This window comes from Sapajus apella, unplaced genomic scaffold, assembly GCF_009761245.1.
Source record: "Sapajus apella isolate SASKATOON/1434 unplaced genomic scaffold, GSC_monkey_1.0 scaffold79, whole genome shotgun sequence".
NCBI classification, from domain to species: Eukaryota; Metazoa; Chordata; class Mammalia; order Primates; family Cebidae; genus Sapajus; species Sapajus apella.
In genome coordinates this window covers 7,077,053-7,087,238 of record NW_022437019.1, presented here as the reverse complement: position 1 = coordinate 7,087,238, position 10,186 = coordinate 7,077,053, and the positions used below count along the sequence as shown (strand labels likewise).

The 10,186-nt window shown below is 37.1% G+C and overlaps 1 protein-coding gene across 2 annotated transcripts; it reads left to right on the top strand.

The window, feature by feature from the left end:
* Positions 1 to 1,340: 1,340 nt before the first annotated feature.
* Positions 1,341 to 8,498, top strand: CCNG1 (cyclin G1). Of its 2 annotated transcripts, XM_032252711.1 has the most exons (8): positions 1,341 to 1,867; positions 3,004 to 3,267; positions 4,808 to 5,061; positions 5,676 to 5,754; positions 5,835 to 5,933; positions 6,160 to 6,284; positions 6,334 to 6,354; positions 7,156 to 8,498. In XM_032252711.1, the coding sequence occupies exons 2-8, from the start codon at positions 3,004 to 3,006 to the stop codon at positions 7,220 to 7,222; spliced, it is 909 nt and encodes a 302-aa protein (XP_032108602.1). In that variant the 5' UTR covers positions 1,341 to 1,867; the 3' UTR covers positions 7,223 to 8,498. The 2 variants fall into 2 exon arrangements, with proteins under 2 accessions (XP_032108602.1, XP_032108601.1); XM_032252710.1 differs by lacking the exon at positions 3,004 to 3,267 and having other exon boundaries at positions 6,160 to 6,354.
* Positions 8,499 to 10,186: the final 1,688 nt, after the last annotated feature.

The window sequence follows — 10,186 nt, the reverse complement described above, 5'->3', positions numbered from 1 at the left end:
TCCTGGAGACGAAAATAAGTATATTTCATTCTAAAATCTATGTGTTTATATTGCCCACAGATTACATGTTCTACAAGGACAGGTACCAGTCTAGTTTGTTCTCCACTGGCCTATGCTATATGTTCAATAAATATTAGTGAATTTATGCATGCTTTTCACAACCAGAAAGATTTTTTTTTGAGATGGAGTCTTATTTGTTGGCCAGGCTGGAGTACAGTGGCACTGCAACCTCTGCCTGGGTTCAAGCGATTCTCCTGTGTCAGCCTCCTGAGTAGCTGGGATTACAGCTGTGTGGCCAACACACCTGGCTAATTTTTGTATTTTTAGTAGAGACAGGGTTTTACCATATTGGCCAGGTTGGTCTCAAACACCGGATCTCAGGTGATCCGCCTGCCTTGGCCTCCCAAAGTGCTGGGATTACAGGTGTGAGCCACCGCTCCCGGCCTGCCATAAAGATTTTATGATTCTTTAGCCATTTTTTAAAAATTATGCATATACATTCCTAATTTTAGGAATTAGGAATAATAAGAACTAAAAGCCAAAAGGAAAAACTGCATCTATAAACTTACACATTATAGCAAAAAGTATTTTTAAATAAAATGACTTAAGGGTTATAAATTGCCAATTTATATTCACTACGTAAGCTTATTTTCAAGAGGAACCAAGGCCTCTTCCCCATATCAGCCTGTTTCTCAAACTGACCTGATTATGTGACTGAGGTATTATTGTGAGGTATCAATGTTTTCTCTGGTTTTTCCTTCCCCTTTCCTCCCCACCCCTTTCCCTCGTTTCCAGAGCTTTGTTCTGTGGCATTGCTTTAGGTAAGTACAGGGCAGGGCAAACAGCAGAGGTGACAGCAAACCTTCCAAATTTTCACTTTTTCAAAGCAAGAGAAACTGAACTGGGGCCATGAGAACAGAGATATCCAACTACCGTGTAGTCCATAAGAGTTTAGAACTTACTCCTTGTGCACCGTTTTTCAGGCCCTTTTACTAATGGATTTTCCTCACTTTTCTCTGAATTTGCTTAAGCAAATTCAGAAAATTGATAGAGGGTAAAGACATTACACAGTCCAGCTCCATTATTTGATAAATTGTACAAAAAGCAAACTAAGGCAAGGATCAGCTGCCTTCCAAAGTTCACGAAGAGAGCATTCTGGAAGTTGATAAACCACATCATAGAAATTCCACCACCTCTTTATCTGTAATGAAAAATCAAAGCCTGACTTTTTCTCTTTTAACTACTCACTGTATTTTTAGAAAGACGGGGCAGAACCGCTGTACAACTTCTAAACCCCACATAACAAACAGTACATTCTGGAACGAAACGCCGGCCAATCCGGCTGACAGACGTTTGACCTGACCCAGGCAACGGTTGATGCAGAGCATTTAATTCGGCCCGCCTGTGAATGACGGCGTTTTGGAAAATTCTCCTGTGAGAGACGCTTAGAGGTAGGGGCGTGGAAGGGGGAGGGGAATTTGACGCCAGATAACGGGAAGTGTGAGCTGATTGGCCAGGCTTCTTACTCCACCGCCGTGCCTTTTACGGATCGCGGAGGCCATCCATCAAAAGAATTACGCCAATCAGCGGCGAAAATACCCCCTTCTCGCGAGAAAGCTCCGCCCTCCAATATATTTCTCGGCAGAGCCGACGCGGCCCCTTCGGCTCCGAACTGACTCTGATCTGGGCCGAGTTGTCTCGGCGGCGCTGCCGAGACCGCCACCCTGGACAGTCCCCCTCCCCGGGCCTCTCTCCTCTTTCCTGCGAGCCCCCTTTCCTCGTGGGCCTCTCGGATCTGATATCGTGGGGTGAGGTGAGCAGGCCCGGGGAGGGTGGTAACCGCTGAGGAGCTGCAGTCGCTGTCGAGGTGAGTGGGACTGCGGGGGGGTTGACCGCCAGGTACGGTTGGGGAGTGGGGTTGGGGGCGCGGGGCGCAGAGTAGGTCTGGCCCGCGCCCTTTTCCGCAGTTAACTCTACCGCTGCTGTGAGCACAAGCCCAGGCTAGTCCGCGGCTGGAAGGGCGGAGCCGGATCCGGCCTCGTGAGGTGCCTTAGTGTCTCCCGGCCCAGCCCCAGGCACTAGTCAGGGGAAAAAGAATGGAACCCCTGCAGTTAGAGGTTCCTCACATGACCAACTCGGAAGACCTCCTGCCTTCCTCTCTTTAAATTGGTGTGAGGAGGGATTTTCCTTGTAACCAGGGCTTAGCTTGTGCTCGGGACAAGGTTGTGTTATGCATAATTAAATCAGTGGAATTCCCAGGTTCATCTTTCAGACTAGGTTAGCACCCCCGCCCCAATACGTCCTCCTAAAGTCACCTTTTAAGTTTCCTTTACTAACAATAATAAAAGTTAGCTAGTTAATATTACGTATTGTGTGCCAAGCACTGTGCTGTACTCTAAGCGGTGAATCATCTTGTTCAAGCTTCACATTCAGCCACAGTTATTGTTACCCTCGTTTTATAAATCTAGAAATAAGCTCAAGCTCATCATTATTGTTCAGTGTTTTTTTATGCACCTACCATAACGTGCTAAGCTCTTTACATGATTTCATTCAATTCACACAAATCTGTGAGGTAGGTCATAAACCTTATCCCTACTTCATAAATGAGGATCTAAGTACAATTATTAAGTAAATTGAACAGTTGATGTTGTTAATGTATGGTAGAATACTACTATTTGCTTTTCAGTTTCTATATCTTGTCTTACGGTGTCTATTCGTGGTTATCTGTTGACAATAAATAACTCGAACAAGTATTTCTTGAAGATTTGCTTTTTATTTTTTCTCAAAAGCATGGTTCTCTCCCTCTAGGAACTCAATTTAGGTTGTGACCGACTTGTAGAAGGGAAATAACAGATGGCATTTTGCAATGACTTAGATGCACTAGCCGCATTGGGGGATGGGAGACTTATAAATCATTTCTTGGCCCAGTGCAAAGATGGCCAAGGAAAGCAGGAAGGACTACTCTTACACTCCTTTCTGGTCTTTTTTTTTTTCTATATATAGATGATTGAGGTACTGACAACAACTGACTCTCAGAAACTGCTACACCAGCTGAATGCCCTTTTGGAACAGGAGTCTAGATGTCAGCCAAAGGTCTGTGGCTTGAGACTAATTGAGTCTGCACACGATAATGGCCTCAGAATGACTGCAAGACTAAGGGACTTTGAAGTAAAAGATCTTCTTAGTCTAACTCAGTTCTTTGGCTTCGACACAGAGACATTTTCTCTAGCTGTGAATTTGCTGGACAGATTCCTGTCAAAAATGAAGGTATGTTTGAAGCTACACTTTCTTAATTTTGCTCAGTCTGTTTTGGAGATGGACTTGTTACCTTTTAGCTGATATTCATAAACTTGACCTTTTTTATTTTCAGCAAGTAGCCAAAACGTTAGTTCTGTCTACTACGGCATTAATATGATTTCTTATCATAATTAATAGTAGTACATCAAGTATTAGACTTAAATTCTGAAATGAAAAAGTCTAGTATCAAGTAACTAATTGCAGTTTCCTAGTAAGAAAGTTGGCTGTTGTTTTTTAAAAAATAAACCCTTTTTGATAGGTTGGATTTGTCCACTTATTTACTATTTTTAGAAATTATTAGTAACAAAAATTTATTAGAGGCTAGATTGTGGCTAAGAATTAAGATATATTTCTTAATCACTACCCATAAATAAGATTGTAAATGTTTTAGCCTTAGACCTAGTCAAGACTTGGTTATGCTTGGCATTTCCAGCTTCAGTGTACACGCATTAGAGAGGAGAGTGTATCTGCAGGAGGAACAACTATGCTAGATAAGACTATGTAGCTTTCAGAGTTTAACTGTTACAAATGCATCTGCCTTTCCTGTACACCCATGTTTACTGGAGGAAAATAAGATGATGTGACAATTACAAGGAAACTTATATTTTAGTCCTTGGAATCTAACACAGTGCATCATAAAGAAGGACTTCAGTATTTGTTGAAGGTTCAAGAAATGTGTTCAACAGCCTAATAAAACTCATTAGACATTTCATATGTGAAGGCACTACCTTTGATTCTGTAAATGTTGCATAAATGAATAATATACAGCTGTCCCTCAGGTATAATTCACTCTTAAGTGAGAATAAGATCGTTGCTCTTATGCACAAGTCATAATAAGAAAAATAACTACATTATGCCTTTAAAGAGACATAAGTGTACTGCCGAAGAGGTTATAAGAAAAAAGAGAGCACAGAGATAGTAATATTGGTAAAAACTTTGTTTCATTTAAACTGGAGGTAAATGACTGGGTAAAGTTTTGACTGTGCCTCATACTGCAGATATTCAGAATACTAAATGATAAAGATTAGTGAATAGAACTTTACAGGCAGAGTAAACAGTATATGCTGTAGTATTTTAAAACTGTTTTATATGTGTTCCCACAGAAACAAGAGCCTGGAAAAAATCCAACATCCTGGAAAGAAATGGCTTATTTTGTAAATAAGCCATAAAGTGTTTTAGTCCTATGTCTTTGACTAGTTAACTTATTTGGTCAAACTAGAACAATGTTTACTTGTAGTTTTACAGTGATTAAAAAAACACACACATACAATTTTTCTATGCTGAACCAAACATTATACTGAAACTCAGTCCAATTACTCAAAAATTGGTTCCAAGTATGGTCCATAGTGTTGACAGGCTATATTTTAGGTATGAGTGGATTGTGTTAAGTCCATCACAGCTGAGAAATAAACCTCAAATATGCATTTCAAATTTGGGTCTCAGTTCTAGATTATCCTTTATGTTTTTATTGAAATAAGGTAGAGTCATGGACTTACTGGTTTTATTTTAGGTACAGCCCAAGCACCTTGGATGTGTTGGACTGAGCTGCTTCTATTTGGCTGTAAAATCAATAGAGGAGGAAAGGAATGTCCCATTGGCAACTGACTTAATCCGAATAAGTCAATACAGGTTTACGGTTTCAGACTTGATGCGAATGGAAAAGATTGTATTGGAGAAGGTGTGTTGGAAAGTCAAAGCTACTACTGCCTTTCAATTTCTGCAACTGTATTATTCACTCCTTCAAGAGAACTTGCCATTTGAAAGGTAAGTGCCCTTTGTTTTGAACAAGACAGATTTGTAAATCAGAATGGTATTGTATGGATATTGCATAAAATCAGTATCATCGTAGAATTCTAATAAAAATAAGTAAAATGACAGCTGTGGCTCCTTGAACTTTAATGTCCAGCGTAAGCAGGAAAATGCTCCATTGTCAATAGCTTCATTAAAGCTAATTCTGGGGATTAAAGTACATTTCAACTTATATAGAACCTAGTAGAAAAGCATCTAACACAAATTTATGGAAAAAAGGACCTTCAGTAGATGTTGAAGTATTTATTAAAACTAAAAGATCAAGTTATACAAAAAGACAGTTGCAGGTTAAAAAATAAAATAAATAAATAAAAGAAAATAAATCTTGATATTTGTGGCATAGTACTGTTCATTTTAATTTTTTGGCCCAAATTATTTAAAACAGCCATATGGTACCCTTAAGAAGTTAGTATTTCTAATGGAAAGGGAATTCCTTCAAATAGTTCACTTGGTATGATAAATATATATAAGCTTCACTTTAGAAATTGACATCAATGTTTTTCTAAAAATATCTTGACTACATGTAGTATTTATTACCTAATAAAAACAATACCATTTTCTTTTTAAAGGAGAAATAGCATTAATTTTGAAAGATTAGAAGCTCAACTTAAGGCATGTCATTGCAGGATCATTTTTTCCAAAGCAAAGGTAAATATTTGATAAAGATTACACCTATTTATGTGATTTGTTTTTATATTTGGCATTTACTTTAAATTTCTATCTTTTAGCCTTCTGTGTTGGCATTGTCTATCATTGCATTAGAGATCCAAGCACAGAAGTGTGTAGAGTTAACAGAAGGAGTAGAATGTCTTCAGAAACATTCCAAGGTATGTCAAGGACATAGCCTAAATCCTATTAACAGCTGTGAAAGAAAATAAACCTCTTCTATCTCCTGAAGTAAAATGAGATGTCTTATGTTTATTTGGAACTTATGTAGCTATCCTCACATTTTTTTAATGAGCAAAGACACATGTTCATAGGATTGCATTTATTAATGTAGTTAAATAAGGTGGGATTTACTTTGAGTAATAATTTTTTAAAATTTATGTACAGGTAAATGGCAGAGATTTGACCTTCTGGCAAGAGCTTGTATCCAAGTGTTTAACTGAATATTCATCAAACAAGTGTTCCAAACCAAATGTTCAGAAGTTGAAATGGATTGTTTCTGGGCGTACTGCACGGCAATTGAAGCATAGTTACTACAGAATAACTCACCTTCCAACAATTCCTGAAATGGTTCCTTAATTGGTAAATGTTTTCCTTAATTGGCAAATTCTCCAGATAAAGAAAATTTTCCAATGCCATAATTTTCTTCAGCTAAAGAATAGTAACTATCTTCAAAATAAACAAATGGAGTTGGAATAGTAAAGGGGAAAATGACATCGCTGATCTAGTCAGCTAATATTTGAAGGCCTTCACTATATACAGGTACACTACCTTAGGAGTAAGGAATTATCCAACCTCTGATACATACGTTAGCTGTTCCATTAAATTTTCAGCTTAGAGAACAGCATCCTTGTAGCAATAAAATCGTGCTTTTTTTTTAATTGCACATGATCTTGCTGTATGTAGACCAAAACTCTACATTTAAAATTACATAAGCTAAGCTAGACAGCAGCACCAGAAGTCTGAACCATGTATGAACTAATTTGAGACTGTTAGCTTATAAGTAAAGTCAGTATGAACGTAGATATTGTACTTAAAGAAAAACTAGGATATGATAGCTGGTCTCTACATTAGGTATCTGGAAACTGCCAGGGTGTGTCAACACTATAGTAACCTATCATTGCTATAGCAGCTGGACTACTAAAAAGTAGTTCTATGCATAAAAAATGTCGACGTGCTTTCTGCATATGTGATATACATTCTTGCCATCTAAATTTCCTAACTCAGTGATGATTTATCTTATTCTACTCAAAACTAAATGTCAACATTTAATACATCTACATATGATTATAAACACTAGATGTGAACATTTCAGTTTTCTTAGTATTTAGGCAGACTGGCTTCTGTTAAATTGGATTTTGTTTGTTTTCTGTATTTAAATAGGATTGTTACAGCACCAAAAAACTTCTCTGAAGCCTTTCTCCTCAACCTTGTTCTATGGATTCTATAATGTTACAATGGATTTAAGCTATGAAGCCTCAAAACACAAGATAAGCATGATGGTCTCAGACTTCAGAAAACTGCCTAATTAATGTTATGCTGTAGTGGAATTATGTTTAGATTTGAATTCATCTGTGAAGCATTCAAATCAAAGCTAAAAGCCTAAATGTGAAACGCTAATGACAAGCCTGAGAAGGTAAACTGTGAATCTTCATTTCTATCATTGATCTAACTTTAGATATTAGATCATTATCTTTAGGTGGTATTGAAAATGGTATTGGAGGAGCCACACTAATACCATCAACTATCAGTCTTCCCACAGCTTCAATCACTTTCATTATTCTAATCCTACTCCTACTTAAATATTAAATTTTAAGTTATGAAGTTTACGTCAAAAGCAACATTTCACAAGTGCACTTTTAAGGCATAATAAGGGTTAACATTCTAGGCAGTATAAACACACCCCATAATGCAAGTAATAGATAATTCAGAAATGTGGACTTCATTGCTATATGGGAATTACATTTAAATTTGAGGGCATTTTATATAAAGAAAAATACAGACCTAAAAAGTTTGGCATATTCATTAAGGTATCTTTAATATTTTTTTCTAGAAAACAGTTGACATTTGTATCTACGATAAAATTTTTATACAGAATCTACTGCCTCAAACTGAATCCCATCAAGAAAATTAGTTTCTATTGTATTAGTAACTCAGAATAAATTATCACTTCGAAAATTTGCTTTCCCACACCAAGGTAAGTTCAGGTTAGATTCAACATTCCAGAAGTTTTTTTTTTCTTTTTTACTAAAGACTGTTTTTAAATTAGAGGTGATGGCAGTTTTATAAAAAGAGAATATACTTCCACTGATGCCCTTACTATGCTAAAACAAAGTCTTAAGAAAAACAAGTAGACACCTTCATAACTCTGAATGAGGCTGAGGTAGTGTTTAGGATTCTCCATGTCAGTGAATGTAAGAAGTACAGTGTTAAAGTGTTGTAAACAGTTACTCAGTGCAATGTATAGCCTGAGTCCAGAATGGCTGTAAGCAATTTGACATCATGTTATGGATCAATACGCAATGAAAAGCCAAAGAACCACAGTATATCTTAACTTTTATAAACAATGTTTTATGGGTAACTTTTTAGTTTTCCCAAAAGGCTGATAAATTTCAATATTTTGAATATGTCATTGTTAATTTTGAGTTGGCAGAAGTAAACTAACCAACTACCATTATGTTTTAGTACTAAGAGCTATACCTTTCAATAAAGTTACTGAAATGCAATCCTTTGCTGGGTGGTTTTGTTTCTCCTCTGATTTAATTATCTGTTTTAGCAATGTGTTAGCAGAACATTATAAAAAGCTATCTCTACTATGTTTAAATTTAGTAGAGATGCATAGTACCAGAAATAATAAAATCCCTATTAAAAATAGTATGAGTATTAGCTGATACTTTGTTTTTTTTCTTAGACAAGGTCACTCTTGTCACCCAGGCTGGAGTACAGTGGTGTGATCTTGGCTCACTGTAGACTCGGCAGCCCAGGCTCAAGAGATCCTCCCATCTCAGCTTCTGAAATAGCTAGGGTTACAGGCACATGCCTTGGAATCTGGCTTTTTTTTTTTTTTTTTTTTTTTTTTTTTTTTTAAAGAAACGGGGGTATCACTATGTTGTTCAGGCTGATCTTAAACTCGTGGGCTCAAGTGATCTGACCGCCTCGTTCTCCCAAAGTGCTGGGATTACAGGCATGAGCCACCGCACCTGGCCTCTAGTGTTTTTTTTTAATAGACACAGAGTGATGACAAATAATTGTTTAATGTGCATTAAAAGTTGGTGTTTATGCATTATTAATCCTTTTTATTACTTAGATTCATCACTGCTATGGATGCTATCCTTAATACATATTTACTCTTAGTTTCAGCCCACTTGAAGTTTTGTGCAAGCTCTCTTAACCTAATTAAACAGCATTTCAACAGTGTGGTTGCTAATACCAGGTAACCACAATGTGTTATGTTGCCCTGCTTGGATCAATTATAATTCTTATTAGAATTGAAGCAATAAATATGATTTTGAACTGTTCATGTTCAAACTAACAAGACTTTTTTTTTTTTTTTTTGAAATAGAGTCTTGCTCTGTCACCAGGCTGAAGTGCAGTGGCATGATCTCAGCTCACTGCAGCCTCTGGGTTTATGCGATTCTCCTGCCTCAGCCTCCTGAGTAGCTGGGACTACAGGCACGCGCCACCACACCCAGCTAATTTGTGTTTTTAGTAGAGATGGGGTTTCACCATGTTGTCCAAAATGGTCTTAATCTCTTGATCTGCCTGCCTTGGCCTCCCAAAGTGCTGGGATTGCAGGCGTGAGCCACCGCAACCAGCCCTAATAAGACATAAAGTGGACATTGCAAGGAGTTACTGATGAAAGACAAATTGATCATAAAAGAAGTCTCTTATAATTGACTTCCCTTAGACTTATTTGGTAACTTTTCATACTACTTTTTTAAAAAGGTATCTGAACCTTATACGAATTTCCAATTTTGAGACATCCTATCTAAAAACACTATATATTTTCAATCTGACATTTGTGGCTGGCAATGATAATTTTTACTATCTGGTACTATGAATTATCCCATATAATCCTTTCAACTGAATGAGGTCATCCCAATTTGCAAATGAGCTAGAGAGACACAGAAGCTAAATGACTTGCCCCTGATCTATACCTGGTACTTGAGAGGTAAGATTCAAAGCCAGGCAGTTCTGACTCCAGAGGCTGTGCTCTTAACCACTGTGTACATTACCTCTGAAAATAGATTAATTGGACTCAAGTGAAATTGCTTGTATAATTTCCAATCAAAACTAAATTCTGGCCACATTAACTTCTGTGCTATCATCATAATCATATAATAACACTCAATTTTTCTTAATACTAATAGAATAAAATTGATAAAATGTGTTATTTAAGTGTGAAACCTATTTT